The 19503-nt window shown below is 40.2% G+C and overlaps 1 protein-coding gene across 8 annotated transcripts in view; it reads left to right on the top strand.

The window, feature by feature from the left end:
* The window catches only part of FANCC (FA complementation group C), a 218040-nt gene that overhangs the window by 159132 nt on the left and 39405 nt on the right, over window positions 1-19503 (top strand). For 7 of the 8 annotated variants that reach the window (XM_012461949.3, XM_064361530.1, XM_064361529.1 and 4 more), the window contains 2 exons: window positions 3926-3994; window positions 8754-8918. In XM_012461949.3, coding sequence (XP_012317372.2) covers window positions 3926-3994; window positions 8754-8918 — 234 coding nt within the window. The remainder of the gene's footprint in view (window positions 1-3925; window positions 3995-8753; window positions 8919-19503) is intronic. The other variant, XM_012461950.3, reaches the window with a different exon arrangement.

The following is a 19503-nucleotide window of genomic DNA, read 5'->3' as shown; positions in this document are numbered from 1 at the left end:
TATATAAGCTTAGCGTGTGGGGTGGTAGAGGGAGATGTGTGTGTGAAGGTGTATACTTTGCACATAGCCTAGCAGAATATATTGCATAGAATTAGGACTGGCTGGATGTTTGTACAATGGAAAGGTAGGCCTGAGAGTTGCATGTGTGTATCACTCATGTAGCGTCTGAAATAAGCAGGCAGGCCTCCAGCCTGACTCATCAGACCTCCTCCCCAAAAGATCTCTAAGTACAGCTTTTCTCTCATTATCTGAAAAGAGGAAATGAAACAAGTCAGAGATTATTACTAGGTGGAAAGACTGTGGTGCTGAAGACATTAATCAAGTAATGCAGCTCATGGCTGTATGGCTGTAGATTGTATCTTCTAATTAGGCTGGAAATGATCCAAGATAATTTTCCTGAAAAATTTAAAAATCTCATAAAGACAGGTAGTTCTTGGGTGTACCAAAATTCGGGCAGGCCAACTGATAGTCTTCCAAAGAACTTCAAGGTGCACACAGTCTTCATGGCTTCTCTTTTTGTCTGAAGTTTGTCAGAGTGTGGAGATCCAAGTTCAAGTGGGGAGTTACGCAACACTTTCCAGATTGAATTACACTAAGCATTAGGTCTTGACTGATTGCCAGAGCAGCACTTCCAAATAATTTCTGCACAGGAATTCAGCTGCAGAAGGCTAGACAGTAACCATATACTGCTGGGAGCATCCTTCCTGTGTGGCTGTATTGTAGTTTCCAAACCATCTGCCTCAAACCACAGGGCTACGGGACAAGCTGACAATGCTCAGAGTATTGTTCCTTCTAGATGGTTTGTAGCAAAGAACAGGATAGAATTTAAACATTATGTCACTGAATTGTTGACTTTACTTGGTGGCAAGTGAAACTCTATTTAAAATCCTATGACAACACCATTTATCAGGCCTCTAAAAATAATGCAAAAAGAAAATAAGTGAATTTTCCCACTTATTTTGTTCCTCTGGAGATCCGTGGTCTGAAGTTATGAGATCAATTTCTGTATTTTCTGTGAGACTTTTTGAATCTTTGGAAATGAACTTTAAACCCTCAAGTGCTAAAAAATCAGAAAAAATAAATGCCTTCTAGAAGGAAAAAAACACAGAAAAACAGCATAGCATTGTTTATATGGTGCTTAAGTTTGGGAGCTCTTGACTGCTTGGACATTTGAAGTCATACTTGTGAAAGGAAAGGAATGTTAAAACTCAGATTCATAAGTGGATGTGACTCTCCTGAATTTAAGCATATACTGGAAAATAGTTTGCCCATTATGCTATTTAATTGTTTTGATTTATAAATCTTAAAAATGCACAGAGAACTTCAGATATGTAGGAGAGAGTTATGTAGAATTGTGATACCTATTTTAATTATTGTTATTATTATGACTAATGACAGCAAAAATTGTAATGGCTCCAGCGTGGTTGGCAGCTGTCTTGAAAATGTTTTCACGGTGCCATTCTGTTACCTGATTTCATTAAACCAGCTTCTACTTGAGATAGGAACACACTTGGCAGAATTTATAATTCCCTGGACAACTGCAGACTTAAAAGTTTTGGTTCTCACACTAGCTTTTAGGAATCCAAGTTATTTTATGGATGGTGAACAGAAAAGCTCCTAAAAAGACTCAAGAAGCAATGGTAGGCATTAAATTGCTTTTTAAATTCAATCTTCTGATATGTATAAATGAACTCAGTCTAAGAGATTGAATTACCTTAAAAACTGTGTATAAGGGCTCAACACATTCAGAAAAGTACCTGGAAAAAATTTATCTTGTTGAATTCTAAAATTCTTTAAAGAAAATATTCGAAACATCATTCAGTAGAGCAAATTAGGAATGTATCAGATATGTTGGTTTACAGGGAACACTCTACTAGCATAGGCATCTCATATTCTTAGTAAATTCAGTTAAGAATTTTACTGATTGTATCATAGGTTTGCTTTGACTGGGAATATCCTGAACTGCTAACTAAATTCCCATTTTATCCTTGCTATTCCTGCCAGCTGGGATGCCAACATGGGCATCCTTCAGTGGACTTCACTCTATGCCAGGGAATTTGTTCATACTACTTTTGAAAAACAAGTATTCTTAACAACAACAACAACAAAATTATGAACTGGGGAATACACCTCTTCCAAAGTGGCACAATCTGGCACAAAGGCAAGTTTTTAATCTATAAACATTGTCTCAGCCCAGGTGCAGTGGCTTACCACTGTAATCCCAACAGTTGGGAGGCCAGGGTGGGAGGATTGCTTGAACCAGGAGTTTGAGACCAGCCTGGGCAACATGGAGAAACCCCATCTCTACCAAAAAAAAAAGAACCTCAAAAATTAGCCAGGTGTGGTGGCAAGCACCTGTGATCTCGGCTACTAGGGAGGCTGAGGTGGGAAGATTGCTTGAGCCTGGGGAGGCTGAGGTTGCAGTAAGCCAAGGTCATGCCACTGCACTCTAGCTTAGGTGACAGAACAAGACCCTAAAGAACGAAAGGGAAAAAAAAGATTGTTTTAGCTGGTACCTTCCAGCAGAGTCTTTTACTTGTGGTCCAGGAGACTTTAGAAACCATTCTGAACAGCTTGTCTTCTGTCCAAGGGTAAGAAAATGAAAAGCACAAATAATTCTACAGAAATAGCCTGAAAAGAGACCAGTACAATCAAATAATGGGAAGAGTGCAAAAAGATGTAAATAATGGGGAAAAAATATTCCAGAGGGAAGTAAATACTAAGCAATCTAAAGCTGATTAAAGATTTTTTTTTCTTTTTTTGAGACAGAGTCTTGCTTTGTTTCCCAGGCTGGAGTGCAGTGGTGCGGTCTCGGCTCACTGCAACCTCCGCCTCCCGGGTTCAAGCGATTCTCTGCCTCACCCTCCTGAGTAGCTGGGACTACAAGCGCCCACCACTACGCCCAGCTAATTTTTGTATTTTAGTAGAGACGGGGTTTCACCATCTTGGCCAGGCTGGTCTTGAACTCCTCACCTTGTGATCCACCTGCCTCCACCTCCCAAAGTGCTGGAAAAGATGATTATATTTTAAAGAGCTACTGTTGCTATTTTGGAAATAAGAACCTGAGGCAGGAAGTAACTCCTTTATTACGAATATTTCTCCTTCCTTCCTCCCCTCCTAATTTTTGTATTTTTAGTAGAGATGGGGTTTCACCTTCTTAGCCAGGTTGATCTTCCTCCTCACCTCGTGATCCACCTGCCTCAGCCTCCCAAAGTGCTGGGAAAGATGATTTTTTTAATGAGCTACTTTTGCTATTTGGAAATAAGAACCTGCGGCAGGAAGTAACTCTTTATTATGAATATCTATGAGTATCTCCCCTCCCACTCCCTTCCTTTCCCCTCCCCTCCCCTCTCCTCCCCTCCCATCCCCTCCCCTCCCCTCCCTTTTCCTCTCTTTTCCTCTCCTTTCCTTTCCTTTCCTTTTTTGCAGGGTCTCACTCTGTTGCCCAGGCCGGAGTTCAGTGGCATGATCTCAGCTCACCACAACCTCTGTCTCCTGTACTCAAGCCATCCTCCCACCTCAGACTCCCAAGTGGCTGGGACTGCAGGCGTGTGCCACCACATCCAGCTAATTTTTGTATTTTTTTTTTTTTGTTTGTAGATGCAGGGTTTCACCATGTTGCCCAGGCTGATCTCAAACTCCTGGGCTCAAGCAATCCACCCACCTTAACTTCCCAAAGTTCTGAGATTGCAGTTGTGAGACACTGCCTGTAGCCATGAATATTTTAATTTTCAGTTTTTACTAGTTAACATTGTATTTTATTTTTTTTAAAATTTAATTCTAAAACACTTATGACATGGAAAAACTGTGCCCATTGCCCAGATTTTACAGTACTACTAATATTTGTAGTTGATCTTTTTAAGAAAATGTTTCAATTACAGTTGAAGCATCCTTCTATTCCATTTATTTTTTCTCTCCCCTGAAGCAAGCATACCCAAGAAGTTGGTGTAGATTCTTCCTGTCATGTTTCAACACTTTTACTTCACATTTTGCTGTGAGTGTTTTAAAACTTTACATAAAGACGGCATATTGTGAGTATGTTTTTGCAACTTGCTTTGTTTATTCTATTTTTGAGATTTATATGTTCAGATAATGTAGGTCTAGTTTATTCATTTAAACTGCTGTATAGCATTCCACTCTGTAAATAAATTACCATTTATTCATTTCTGTACAAATTTACAGCAAGATTGAATCTACCTTTTACAAACAGTTCTGTTTGTCTCCCTAACCTGTAAGAAGAAATGGTAGCACATTGCTGCCAGTTGTTCTCCAAAGCGTTTGTGCTTATTTATGTTGCCGTCAGAAACATCCTAGAGTTCTCTTTTCTCCATAATCTGAAAGATCTCCTACTACAAAAAAAATTTTTTTTAATTTCCCAAAGTTCTGAGATTGCAGACATGAGCCACTGCCACTAACAATTAATATTTTCATTTTCAGTGTTTTACTAGTTAACATTGTATTTTAGTTTTTTTTTAAAGTTTAATTATAAAACTTACAACATGGAAAAACTCTGTGTCCCCCCTTTTTTTCTTTGAGATGGAGTCTTGCAATGTCACCCAGGCTGGAGTGCAGTGATGTGATCTCGGCCCACGGCAACCTCTGCCTCATGAATTCAATCAGTTTTCCTCTCTCAGCTTCCGAAGTAGCTGAGACTGCAGGTGCCCACCACCATGTTGGCTCATTTTCTTTATTTTTAGTAGAGATGAGGTTTCACCATATTGGTCAGGCTGGTCTCGAACTCCTAACCTCAGGTGATCTGCCCTCCTCGGCTTCCCAAAGTGCTGGGATCACTGAGCCACCTTGCCTGGGCCTCCCACTACAAATTTGATGTTATAGTTTGTATTGAACAACAAACAACACATTGAACTACTAAAGAATTAATTAGGATTGAAAGTAGTTATTTCTGGATATCAGAAAATGGGGATAGGAATGCCCTTTCGAAAGTTACTGTTTTCATTCGCTTTGAATAACTATGACCATTTAAAGTATTTACGTCAAAGAAATAATAAGCAGAGTAAACAGACAACCAATAGAATCGGAGAAAATATTTGCAAACTATACATCTAACAAAGGACTAGTATTGAGAATCTAGAAGGAACTCAAATCAGCAAGAAAGAAACAATCCCATCAAACAGTGGGCAAAGGACATGACAGACGTTTCTCAAAAGAAGATGTACAAATGGCCAAGCATATGAGAAAATGTTCAACATCATGAATCATCAGGGAAATGTAAATTAAAACCACAATGAAATAGCACCTCACTCCTGCAAGAATGGCCATTATTAAAAAGTCAAAAAACAATAGATGTTGGCATGGATGTGGGGAAAAGGAAACACTTACACCTGCTGATGGGAATATAAATTAGTGCAACCTGTATGGAGAGCCCTTAAAAAGCTAAAAGTAGATCTCCTATTTCATCCAGCAATTATACTACTGGATGTCTACCCAAAGGAAAAGATATCTTTATAAAAAAAAAAAAAAAAAAAACCCAAACACTTGCATATGTATGTTTATAGCAGCACAGTTCACAATTGCAAAGATGTGGAACCAATGTAAGTGCCCATCCACCAGAGTGGATAAAGAAAATGGGGTACCTATACACCATGGGATACTACTCAGCCATTAAAAGGAACAAAATAATGTCATTTGCAGCAACTTGGATGGAGCTGGAGGCCGTTATTCTAAGTGAAGTAACACAGGAATGGAAAATAAAAAACTGTTATGTCTTCACTTATTAGTGAGAGCTAAGCTATGAGTACACAAAGACATACAACAAGCTTGTTGAACCCATGGTTTGTGGGCTGCATGCAGCCCAGCACAGCTTTGAATGCCACCCAACACAAATTTGTAAACTTTCTTAAAACATGGAGATTTTTTTGCGATTTTTTTTTAAGCTCATCAACTATCATTGGTGTTAGTGTATTTTGTATTAACCCAAGACAATGCTTCTTCCAATGTGGCCCAATGAAGCCAAAAATATTGGACATCCATGGCATACAGAGTAACATAATAGACTTCAGAGACTCAGAAAGGGAAGTGTAGGATGGATAGGGAAGGTAGGGACAAAACACTACACATTAGGTGCAGTCTACTCAGGTGATGGGTACCTTAGGATCTCAGAATTCACCAGTATACAATTCATCCATGAAACAAAAAACTACTTTTACCCACAAGCTATTGAAATAAAAATTTTAAAGTAAATATTCAAAGCTAAAAATAAAATGCATTTATTAACTTCATGAAAATGAAAATGAAGTTTTAAAGAATATGCAAGCCCCCTACAGTTATCTACAGAAGCCTTTCCACCATCCTCCCTGGTTCACTGGGTGTGGCCACATTAGTCCCCTTTCTATTTTCAGAAGCTGAGGGCCTTTGCATTTGCTTTTCATCTCTCTGCAACGTTTTTGTCTCAGTTATATACGTGGGTTGTTTATGTACTTCCTTCAGAGCTCTGCTCAAATGTCACCTTCTTGGTGAATTTCTATCACCTATCAGTATTCTTTACTTTTCAGCATAACGCTTAATATCACTTGGCATTGTATTGTTTCTCTCTCTGACGAGAACTTGTCATCTTTGCATCTGTATCATGTATACCTCAAAAAGAGCCTTGACTACATACAGTAGGGGATCAATAAATACATATTAAATGAACTAATAGGACAAAGATACACAAATACATAAACACATTCTCTGAAGAGGAAATACAAGTGGGTAACAATTATTGTCTCACAAGTTATCAGGGAAATGCAAATTAAGGCAATGAAATAGTATTTTTTTCATCAAATTTGCAAGAAATAAAAACAAATAATGATATTATTGGAAAGGGTAGAAAAGTAAATTGGTATGCTCTTTTGCAAGGCAGTTGTTTTTGTATGTGTGTTTGTTTGTTTGTTTGTTTTTGAGACGGTCTTGCTCTGTCTCCCAGGCTGGAGTGCAGTGGTGTGAACACGGCTCACTGCAGCCTCGACCTCTTGGGCTCAAGCAAGGGGTTCCCTTGGGGCTCCCACCTCAGTCCCCCGAGTAGCTGCAACTGCAGGTGGGAGCCACCACACCCGGCTAATTTTTGTATTTTTTGTAGAGATGGGGTTTCTCCATGTTGCCAAGGCTGGTCTTGAACTTCTGGGCTCAAGTGATCTGCCTGCCTCAGCCTCCCAAAGTGCTGGTACTTCACGAGTGAGCCACCACCCCCAACCTTGGAAGGCAATTTAATATGCAAGTACTCACACATGGACACAGACAGGCATGTGCAAGGGTACTGCTGCAGCCCTGTTGCAATAGTGAAAAATCAGAAGCAGCCTCAGTGCCTACAGATAGTGGCATTGTTAAATTACAGAATACATGTATGTTTTAATACTAGGCAGCAGGTTTTTAAGAATGAGGGACAGCTAATATGCTCTATATTGTGATGGCATTTGTTTTTCACAAAACACAAGACTAAATTTCTGTATTTATAATTACATATGAAAATACCTAGAAAAAAGTTGAATAGCCTCCACGCAGAACTTTCATTTTATTTATCATTCACTGGACATGGATTTGTTGAGCATGTGCTGTGTGAGAAGAGTTATCCAAATGCTAGGAATCGAGTGTTAGGTAAAGTAGGAGAAGCTGCCTGCCATCATAGAGCTTCTGCCCTCATAGCAGGAAGCGAACCATGAGTGCTACAAGGGAATACTATATAGGTCAGGTGGTGAAAGGTACCAGGAAGAGAAGTAAAGCATGGGTAGGAGGGCACTTGAAGCTCCAGTGTCCAGTGGCGATTTCTGCACATCCTGTAAATGTGCACTGTCCAGTACTGTAGCCGCCAGCCACCTATAGTTGTTGAGTACTTGAAATGTGACTAGTGCAGCTGAGGAGCTGGATTTTTAATTTTATTTCATTTTAATTCATTTACATTTAAATTGCTGCACGTGGTAGACAATATAATGACATGGGATGATCAGAGAAGACTTCACTTAACAAAGGGACATTCGAGCTGCAGCCAGGAAGCTAGTCATATATTTCAGGCAGAGTGAACAGCAGGACCTTATTTGGGGCAGTCAGAGGCAAAAAAGACAAGGTTAAGAGTGGAAGGAGATGAAGCTAGTGAAATAGATGGGGACCCACTATGGAAGGCCTTACTGGCTAGTGAAAGACATTGCTTATTCTCTACATGAGGCAGGAAGCCATTGCAAAGCTTTGAGCAGACAGGTGTTGTGATCTGAATTTTTAAAGGGGTGCTAGAACTGTTCGGATGATAAACCATAGGAGTGAGTGCAGAGGCAAGAAGTCCAGAGGCTACTCCATCACCAAGGCTGGAGGTAGTGGTGGATTGCTCTCCACACTTAGGAGGGCAGTGATGGAGGTGTTCCGAAGAGGTCAGATGTGTTGCTAGTATTCACTGATAGATCAGATGAGAGACCTGAGAGAAAGGGAGGAATCAGAATTTGGGCCTGAGCAAACAAGACAGCACTGGGGAAAGGGAACACTGGGAGGAGAATTCAGGAGTTGTGCTTTGGACATATTAAGTGCCTGTGGATATAAAGAACAAAGTCCTGGCCATGAGTGACAACAAAACAGCAATGGCAGCTAAAGGATTTCTTCCTAAAGAACTGGATAAAAGAGAAGTGTTCATTGATGGTGTTAGAGTCATTCTCTTTGTTTAGAGGCAAAACAGGTGATGTGTTGTTGACCTTTTTAGCATGAAGGTTTTATATGTCCTCAATTATGTGTGGTTCTTAGATTTGGTTGATTATTTCTTATTTCTTCCTTAGAATGGCTCCCGAACGAGTGGCATCCCTGTCACGAGTTTGTGTCCCACTTATTACCCTGCCAGATGTCAACCCCCTGGTGGAGGCTTTGCTCATCTGTCATGGACATGAACCTCAGGAAATCCTCCAGCAAGAGTTCTTTGAGGCTGTAAATGAGGCCATTTTGCTGTAAGTGGTATTCATGTCTCCTATCATCCTGTGTCGTTTTTCCTTTACTTAGAAGGCTGTGGTGTGTTGGAAAGACTATGTGATAGCAATTTCCAAACATTTTTGTCTCAGTACCCCATATAACTCTTAAAAATTACTGGAGATCCCAAAGGGTTTTATTTTTTTATTTTTAACTTTTATTTTAGGGTTGGGGATACATGTGAAGATTTGTTACATAGTAAACACATGTCATGGAGATTCATTGTACATATTATTTCATCACCCAGGTATTAAGCCTAGTTCCCAATAGTTACCTTTTTTGCTCCTCTCCCTCCTCCTACCCCTTCTCAGGTAGACCCAGCATCTATTGTTTCCTTCTTTGTGTTCATACATTCCCAAGAGTTTTTTTTAAATCTGTTAAACACCTATTAATATTTGCCATTTTTGAAACTAAAACAAATTTTTAAAAATATATTTCTTCATTTAAAAAATAAAAATAATTTGATTACATGTTAACAGTGTATTTTTATGAAAAAAATGCTCTTTTCAAAGCAAAAAAAAAACCAGTGTGACAAGGGCAGCATTGGTTTTACATTTTTGCAAGTCTCATTTTCTGCCCTAAGACTGATGGATTCTCATATCTGCTTCTGGTGGGATGTGTTGTTTCGGCTGAAGTGTATGAAGAAAATCCAGCCCCACATAGATAGTAGTTGGGAAAGGCAGGAGTATTCTAATAGCCATCACGGATCACTGTGGATAATTCTGCTTTGATAGCTCACCAAAATTTGAAAATGGTCAATTTTTAAAGGTTAGTTGCAGTGTGGAATCTGAAATTATGTCAGTTAACTTTCTATACTTTATTACGTTAAAATCCATTGGTCTGTCTTGCACTTGCAATGGATCTTTTTTGCCTGTGTATAATTTTGTAGCATTACGCATGGTTCATGTGGAAAATCTTAGTTCATTGTATATTATGTATACATTATGCGTATCTTCCAAACATTGACATATTATGCAGTATCAAAACCTACAGTCATTACTGTCACCACGGATCTCATCAGAAATGACTTTAAGTATTGGGAAGCTGTGAAGCTTATGTTGGTGGACATAGATTTTCCAGGATTCTAATTTCTGCTTAAAAGCTAAAATTTATCATGGGCTACAAATACTGTCATTTTCCTTAGGGGACTGAGTCACTTTGCTAATTATTGAGAAAGTATGTGCCTAATCCCAAAGTGTGACTAACCACTGCTTATCTGCTAGTCATTCTTTCAAGTCAATTTTCCTGACAAAAAGTGGTCAGGTGAGCCCCAGCTGAAAGAGTTGTGCAGGTGTACAGGTGGGGTGCTTTTCTCCAGACAACCATCGTTTTTTGTTATGAAGCAGAAGTGCTTTATGCAAACTTTCCTTTTCACCATATAGAATTCTTTTCTAAAAGTATCCTTGAGGGCAACAGTTTAATAAAATCAGTATGTTATACTGCTTCATCAAGCATTCGTATGTGAAAACGTGGTGTTTCAACTGTGTGTGTGTGGTGGTGAAGAGTAGCATGAGGACTGTCTCTGCTCTGATTCCTGCTGAGATGCAGCTGTGTTACCCACTGTTGCTTTTGCACTATCAGCGCAAACGTCGGCCTGGTTGTTCCAGGAAGAACCAGGAGATTCAAAATGGTGCTTCCCTACCACTTGTGTGTGTGGCCAACTTTCATATAAAAGATCTTCTGTGCTTAGTTGGAGCTAATAGCAGACAACTACAAGCAATACAGTAAGCTCAGAGATTCTATTGTAAGGCAGAAGTACAGTTCTGTTGGTGACATACTAGTTTATCACATTTGCATTTAAATTGTTTATTATTATTTTTAGACTCTGAATGATTAATCTCAAACTGATGTGGCAATTAATTTGCACCATAATAGTATTTAAAATATTGTCACATAAGACACAATTAAATAAATTATTAACATCTGTAAAGGCAAGGGAAAAAAATAACTTTTCTCATATTTTTTGTCTTTATTTACAGTTTAGCCCACTTTCTCTGGAGCAGATGTCTCCATCTTGTGAGTCAGAGAATTCTCTGATTTGTCAGTTTCATCTTTTCTTGATGAAACATCGGTAGGATGAAAAATTGAATCTTTCAATCCTCATTTTTAAAGCCAATGATCCATTGTTAAATACAAGAAAATATATTATAAATAAATGTTACTTTCCAAATAAAATATTGTAAAATTCCAAAATAATAATCTAAAATATATATTAGATATATAAGTAAAATATACACTATATATACATAAAATATATGTCTAATAAAATTATTTAAAATAACTTAGATGAAATTTAAAAATTAGAAAAGTTTTCAAAATTAAGAAATATATATTACTGCAAAACCCAACAAAGTATACTTATTTCTTCTTATGTTTCCGTGTAGCCCCAAGAGAAACTATGATAATTTTAAAAATAAATTTTTCTTTTAACACATCTCAGTTCTTCCCTTCCTGCTTGGAAAGGGTTCTTTGGACCCCACTTTGAAAATTAGTAGTCATAAGGATTCTAATTTCTGCTTAAAAGCTAAAATTATGGCTCCCTGCAATCTCAACCTCCCAGGCACAGGGGATCCTCCCACCTCAGCCTCCTGAGTAGCTCGGACCACAGGTGCAGGCCATCACACCTGGTTAGTTTTTCATATTTTTGGTAGAGATGGAGTTTCACCATGTTGCCTAGGCTGGTCTTAAACTCCTGGGCTCAAGCAGTCTGCCTACCTTGGCTTCCTAAAATGTTGGGATTATAGGTGTGAGCTGCTGTGACCGGCCACCCAATTCTTCATTTAAATACTTTTAGGAGAATTGTTACATATATAGACCCCTCCTTGCTATACAGTGCATTTTAAAAAACAAAACTGCATGTTAAATACCTTTATTGCATGTTAAAATTGACATTAGTTCCTTATCATCACCTATCTAGTCAGGAATTAAATTATCCTGATTGTCTTACAATTTTTCTTCCAGTCAGTTTGTTAGAATCAGAGTTCAAATCTATACATTGCCTTTGGTTTATAGGTTCTTTTAATTCTCTTTCGATCCCTCTTTGGTTTTTGTTTTGAAATTATTTGTTGAAATGGTACAGTTGCTTTCCCCACTCTCAGGTGGTAGAGCATGTCCGCCCTCTTGAGTGTGATAAAGGGTGTGCGCCTCAGGAGCGCAGTCCTGTGGGCTGAGGTGGCTCCTTTGGTCACATTCTCAGTTCTCATGCAGTCAGGCCTGTTTTGTTACCTTCTGTTCTGGTTCTCTGGTCTCTTGCATGTGTGTATGGCAGTATCACTGCTTTAGTGGTGGCATCAACTGTGTTCAATACAAAATAAGGCTCCTTCCCTTTAATTTCTCTTTACCAGGGTTGTTTTTAGTTTGTTTTGCTATCATAACTTGTCTTATATTCCACGTAACTTTTAAAACCAATTTTTCTAGTTGCAGGAGATACACCCAGTGTTGTTTGAGGGGAAGACTCTTATAAGTGTGTAGATTAATGAGAGAGCTGGCGTTTTCATGATGTTAAGGCTTTCTGTCAACCTGTTCAGAACACATATGTTTTTCCATTTGTTCAGCTTTTGTGATCTGAAGGGAGTGTTGTATATATTTTTCACACATTGGACTTAAACATTTGTTATTCCTAATGTTTTGTTGTATTTGTATTTTGAATGTTTTTACTGTCATAAATGGATCTTCTCCATCTTCAAATAGATTTTCATTATTTTGTTGCCTTTGGAAAATGAACAAGCTCAAAACCACTGATGTAATTACATTTCAGTGTATTTCCATTTTTTTATCTATAACTCTTAAAAATTAAGATACATATTTTAATTTCAGTTTGTATGAAAGGTTGTAATCCAAGACTTTGTGAAAGTGAGATTTAAAAAGAGAAATAGAAGATTAAATCACTTGATGTTTCAAAAAATGGTTAAAAAAACAAAATGTCCTTTTTTCTGCTTTCTCTAACATTCTCTCAGAATTCACCCAATAAATGGAGTGAGCTTCCTGAGGAGCCTGAGCATTATCTTTGGTTGATATTGAATAAAGGGTGCCGTGAACGTGCGGCACAGTGCTGGGATTCTTCCCTCACAGTGCCCCAACACCCGCAACGGAGCACACGCGTCACGGCCCCACCGCTGACCACACCGGCTGGCATTTTCACTCTCTACAGTGATTTTTCAAAATATTTGCAAAGAATATTTAACTGGAATTCTCTTGCCTTTCACTATGACAGCTTTCTTCTCGATTCATCTAGGAATATATTTCACAGGAGATTATGGTTTCAGCTACCCCCATGTCCAGTCTTACTCTTTCAGCAAGAGCTGAATTAAAGGGAATCTGGAGGAGAACACTTCTGGTCCTCTGTGAAACCCCAAAAGCTGTTTCAGAAATCACTGGCCAGGCAACGTGCTCAGAGAACAGTTACTCCTGCTCCAGCTCAGCACTCAGAGGGACACTAAGGGCAGCGGCTCCCCAAGCAGGCCCGCACTCCCTTGCTTGTAATTTTGCTTGTGATAGCACGTTCTCCCTCAACAACTCATAAAATTTATTTAGTTTGGAAAGCTATGTCTGCTAACCCATAAGGGACAGACTGTCCAGAAGTGCTGGGTGGTCTTCAGTGTGTCCAAATCCTGTGGCTTCAGCTCAGCAAGTTCCCCAAGCAGTGGCGTAAGAGCTGGAGCCTCTCCATGGACACTTTCCCGTAGACAGAACATCCCAGCCACATGTTGACACAGCGAGGCTGATCCAATCAATCAGTGCAAATTACCAGCCGCACCCAGCACCCCCTCCCCAAATGTGCTGCATGGTCATTTGGAAACCACATGCTTTCTTTGACCAGTGCTCCCTACCCTGTGTTTAGCCTTCCAACTATTTGCTTACCACAGTACACCAGTGGAATTTCATCTGTTTGACAATTGGCTGGTGTTTTTGGCCTTGGCTTCCAAATGCAGTCATATATTTTCAGCAATGGGCTGCCTGTCTTTTTAAACAGCAGATGCTTGTCCCTCTTTATGGTTTAGATAACCTAGAGGAACTTTTAAATTTCTTGGCCTAAATGTCAACTTTTCTTGTCTGGGGCTGCCGTCATAGGCACCTGCAGGCTACAGATTGCATAAAACCTTCCCGGGCGGGCTGCTGAGGTCCTTTTGTAAGTCTAGAGTATAAGTAATTCAGTATGACATGTCCTCTGAGGTCATCCGAATCCACTACTTCAAAAATACTGAGAAGCTTGAAGACTGGATGGAGAATTTTTTCTGTATGCTTGAATGAATGAAACAGTGAACAAATGAAAAAAAAAAGAATGAAGACATGACTGTGATCTTGTGATACAATAAGAAATTATATTTGGCATCCATCCAGGCTCCTAAAACCCTTGGAATTTCCTGAGTGATGAGGTGAGAAAAGCATCTTTTATTATTCATAAGTACCTTTCCACCACATCTGACTGTAGATATAGGCTAGTGAAGTAACTCCTGGTGGGCCCCCCACCCCCCAACCATAGCCTCGGGATGGGGTCTGGTAGCCAGAGGAACCAACCACATGAAAAAAGGCTGGAACTTTCAGTACCGTGCCTGACCCCCAGAGTTCGACCTGATCACTACTGGCCAGTGATTTAATCAGTCATGCTTACATTGTGAGGCCTACATAAAAATGCTAAACTGTAGGGTCATCCAGCTTCCAGATTTGTGGTCACATCCAAGTGCTGGGAAGTTGGCATGCTTGGAGAGGGCCTGGGAGCTCTGAACCTTCCCCCAGGCCTGGCCTTATGCATCTCTTCTATGTGGCTGTTCCTGAGTCGTATCTTTCAGAATAAACTGGTAATGGCAAGTGAAGTGTCTTCCTGAGTTCTGTGAGCTATTCTAGCAAATTATCAAACCTGAGGAGGGGATCATTGGAACCTCTGATTTTATAGCTAGTTGGTCAGAAGAATGAGAGGCCTGGACTTGTGACTGGCATCTGAAGCAGGGGTAGTTTTGTGGGACTGAGCCCTTAACCTGTGGGGTCTATGCTAACTCCAGGTGGTGTCAGAATTGAATCATTGGACACCCAGTTAATGTGTAGAGAGTAGAGAGTTGGGAGTATTGGTTGGTGTGGAGGAGAAAATCCAAGACTCACAGTGAGTATAAGAAGTGCTCTGTGAGTAAAGACAGTTCCTAGTAGTGGGAATGACTGACATTCTAGTCACTGACTGACCACGCTAACACTCACAGCTCAGGAGTGGCTCTGAGTGTTAAATAGAGTAGCTGTATGATTTAAAATCTAGACCATGCCACTTTTGAGAGTTAAAGGAGATCTCTTTTATAAGTATGGTGGGATAACAGAAGTAAACTTGCAAACTAGGACAAATGCTCACACTAAGATTTAAATGAGTTAAATGCCTGTAATAGTCTTAGCACAGTGCCTGGTACCCATAGTAAATACTCCGTAACCATTAGTATCTACACCATACCACCCTTAATGTGCCCAATCTTGCCTGATCTCGGAAGCTGAGGGGGATTGGGCCTGGGGAGTAGCAGGTGCTGTGGACTTTAAAAAAGAAAAAGAAAAAGAAGAAAACCAGGCACACTGGCACATACCTATAATCCCAGCTACTCAGGAGGCTGAAGCAGGAGAAGTACTTAAGGCCAGGAGTTCAAGTCCAGCTTGGGCAATGTAGCAGGACCCTGTCTCTCAAAAATAAAAGTAAAAATAACTGTTAGCATATTACTGTTACCATTATTGACTCTAGTGATTTATTATTTTTGACAATGTGTAGTATTAGGTTTTTCAAACTCATATTTTTGCCCCTAACAAAAGAATCACTAAACTATAACCAGATGTAAGCTTAATTCCCATTGCTGGAAGAGCTAATACGGCTTCCAACAATGCTTAATAAGAAAACAATTCATTATCCTATGAGAAGAACCTAATTTATGCTTCTTAACTAATTTATTTATTAGTAGTTTACTCATCTGGTGTGCTCTTGCATATCAAATTTCTCCAAAACAGGAGTCTAACTAGAATTACTCTGAGGAGCCACAGATTCTTTTGAATACCCTCAGTATTGCTCTAGCCATGTTACAAATCAGGAAAATAGGACCTCTGAAAATGAAACCACAAATTACAAGAAAGGGCTGACTTACAATCAAGCTGTTGGGTTTGTGTTTTTTTTCAACTTAGATAAGGAAAATCAGGATTTAAATATTGTCAAATCTTACAGGTGAGTGTTTAAACAAAAGAAAGATCAGCATAATACCAAAGACAGAAAGATGGCAAAGAATTAGCAGTAACCAGAACTCCATTTCTATTAATATTGCTTATTCATGATTGAAACTGAGAGACTGCCTCACATCCTTTTTTTTTCTTTTTGAGACAGGGTCTTACTCTGTCACCCAGGCTGGAGCAGTGGCACAATCATGGCTCACTGCAGCCTCGACCTCCCAGGCTAAGGTGATTCTTTCACCTCAGCCTCCCGAGTGGCTAGGACTACAGGTATGTGCCACCATGCCTGGCTAATTATTTTGTATTTTTGGTAGAGACAGGGTTTCGCTATGTTGCCCAGGCTCTTCTTAAACTTTTGAACTCAAGCAGTCCACCCTCCTCAGCCTCCCAAAGTGCTGGGACTACAGGCGTGAGCCACTGTGCCCAGCCACATTCTGTTATTTATTTATTCATTTATTTAGAGACAGAGTCTTGCTCTGTTGCCCAGGCTGGAGTGCAGTGGCACAGTCTTGACTCACTGCAACCTCTGCTTGCAGGGTTCAAGTGATTCTCTTGCCTCAGCCTCCTGAGTAGTTGGGATTACAGGTGACCACCACCATGCCTGGCTAATTTTTGTATTTTTAGTAGAAACAGGGTTTCACCATGTTGGTCAGGCTGGTTTTGAACTCCTGACCTCAGGTGATCCGCCCTCCTCAGCCTCCCAAAGTGCTGGGATTACAGGCATGAGCCACTATACCCAGCCCCACATCCTGTTTTTTTAACCTTAATAAGATATGGTTACAAATTTAGTCGTAATTTACTTTTCTAATAAAAATCTGATATTGATATGTAATCACCAGACATTCTGGTGTGTTTGGATTTGGACATTTCTTCTGCTTGTTGGTGGCTGCACTTTGAGAAGTGAGCTGCTCTGCACATATAGATTATAATGATGGCAACCATTGTCTGAATTGTGATGATTGCTTAGATCAGGCTATCACTTAAATACAACTTTAGGATGCGAGCAGTGTTCTTTTCACTTCCTTGGAACTAAGAAGTTCTCTAGAACAGTTAAGCCCAAGTTTTGTGAGTTTCTCTGGCACCCCAAACAGCCTTGATCTGTTTCTGGTTTGAAAAGGTGGATTGTTGCTGGCACACCTTTGTCTTACCTAAGGAATCCCTGACCTCCCCTCTACTCAGACAGTGTTAGAACACAACCTCCCAGATGGGCCTCCCTCATCAGGAGCCTTTCTTGAGAAGAATTTAATTATACATTCTGGGGTTGTTTTTTTTTTATTGTAGCTATAAAAGTATTTGGAGCCAAAATTATTTAATAAGCAGTTGGACCAATTTCTTTACCTGCTGCCTCTTTTTGGAAAGGATGAGAAAAAATAACTGCCTTACTAAACTGAGTATCTGGGAGAAACAAAATACAGTTTTCTGAATGTCAAGGAGGTGTCTGTCCAAAGAGTCTGTTGGACAGAGGAGAGCTTCCTGTCTAGGCTTCCCTGCCTCGTGCCAGACACTGTCACTGTAAATGAGATTTCTAAGTGGAGCCCTGACTAGAAGCCTACTGCTCATTTTATTTTAAAGGAGAAAATAGTAACGTATTGCACATAAATTCCAAATGCCCTACCCATTTCCTAAAACATAACTACAATACAGAAAACTCTCTCAATTATTAGGTAGGGATTTGGGGGCAAATTTATGTGTTTGTTTTCCTTGAAGTCATGATTTTGGTCAGGTCCAGGTAGGATGGGTAGAAGCAGTATGGAGGAGAGAAAGGACGACCTTCGCGCTCCTGTTGCTAACACACTCAACAGAATGAAATTTTTCAGTCCTCCTAAAAACAAGTTTTTCTTTTTTACTTGATTGGCCCTTTAAATTTTCCACAGAATATATATTCATTTTATCAGGTCTAACCATACAGCACAGGGTGTATACAGAAAATGTTCATTACCTCCTCCTCTTTATCCTCAAGTAATTCTGGTAACCATACCTTATGCTTGTTAGACGTAAAGTCCATATAAAGCCATTGTCTGCTCATTGTCAAAAGTAGCATTACACCATAGATACATCACTCCAGAACCTGCTTTTTAACCAACATGTCTTAAATACCCCTCACAGGACATCAGTCCAGCTCATTTGAAATAGGGGCATACTCCATGGCATGCGGCCCGCGTTCTAGTCCATGGTTGCACGTTGCAGTGTTTCTAGTTTTGTCCTTATATTTAAAGATTGCAATAAGTATCCTCAAACTGATGTTTCTATTTCTGCCAGGCAAATTCACAGCAGTATAATGATTAAGACAGGTGTGTGTGTGTGTGTGTCTTGAACTTTCTTCAGTGGTGCCATATGACTGACTGGACGTGTGAAGCCACTTGCCTGCCCGCCTGTGAGGAGGTGCACCCTGTGCCTGCCCCAGCACTGGGTGTTGTCACTCTGCTCAGTGCCAGCACGGCAAGGGTGAAACTGACTGTATCGGTGCATTTCACTCTTTATTGTTAATTAGGTGGGAAAGCTGCACATTTTTATAGGCCATTTCCAGTTCTTTTTCTGTGATTTGCCTTTTTATTTAAAGCCAGCCTGGTTCACATGAAGAGCACTGTGTAGAATATAGATGTATTGGCTCGGCCAAATCCTCTTAGGCAAGCATATCAAGATCATACTGCTTCGGTGATTCCTTCATCCAGGAATGATTACAAAGAGTTAAATCACTGATGATTTAAAATCATAGATTTTAGAGCAAAATCTATTCAAATATTAAACACGGGTCCATAAACTTAACCACTTGCAGCAATTAGTAGGGTGTGCTCCTAATCTAGGCTCTAATAAAAAGCCATTAACACACATAGTTTTCAAACTACAGTGGGAGCATCACACTCTTACTGACTGGAGCGTGGCTTGTGTGCTTGTGTGACTATGCAGTGTCTGTTCATTCCTTCCACTGAGTGGGATGGGTCAGTTCTGCATTGGTTCATGTGAATTTGCTGCTGCTCCTGGCAGCCTGGCCTGCATGTGGCAGCAGCCTCCCTGCCATCACCTGGTGAGATGAATGACATGTACTGTGCCATGGCTTTTGGCCAGGACTTGGTGCTGGTGGAAGACCTCTCATTGCAGTGAAGCACCTTTCCAATGACATACAGATTCATGTTACATGGATTCTGAAGAAAGATAAGGCGTGAGGAAAGCTGGTCAGAGCCAGCACTGCTGCTTGAGATGGGAGGAGCCACTGAGAGGTGAGCTCTCCTCTTCAGAGCTTCCTGCCTCGTGGTGGGGTGGTCCCGGCTCCATGATGGAAGCTATGGGCACCCTCTCCGCACCCAGGGGTGTTCTGCTTCCCCCTGATTACTGGACAGGAACCCCTCCCCAGGGCTTCTTTGTTGTGGCTAAAATTGGCTGACC

This window comes from Aotus nancymaae, unplaced genomic scaffold (assembly GCF_030222135.1).
Source record: "Aotus nancymaae isolate 86718 unplaced genomic scaffold, 86718_ANA_hifiasm-v0.15.2.pri h1tg000041l, whole genome shotgun sequence".
Classification (NCBI taxonomy): Eukaryota; Metazoa; Chordata; class Mammalia; order Primates; family Aotidae; genus Aotus; species Aotus nancymaae.
Note: the sequence above shows the minus strand (reverse complement) of the source record. Positions and strands in the feature narration are given on the sequence as shown.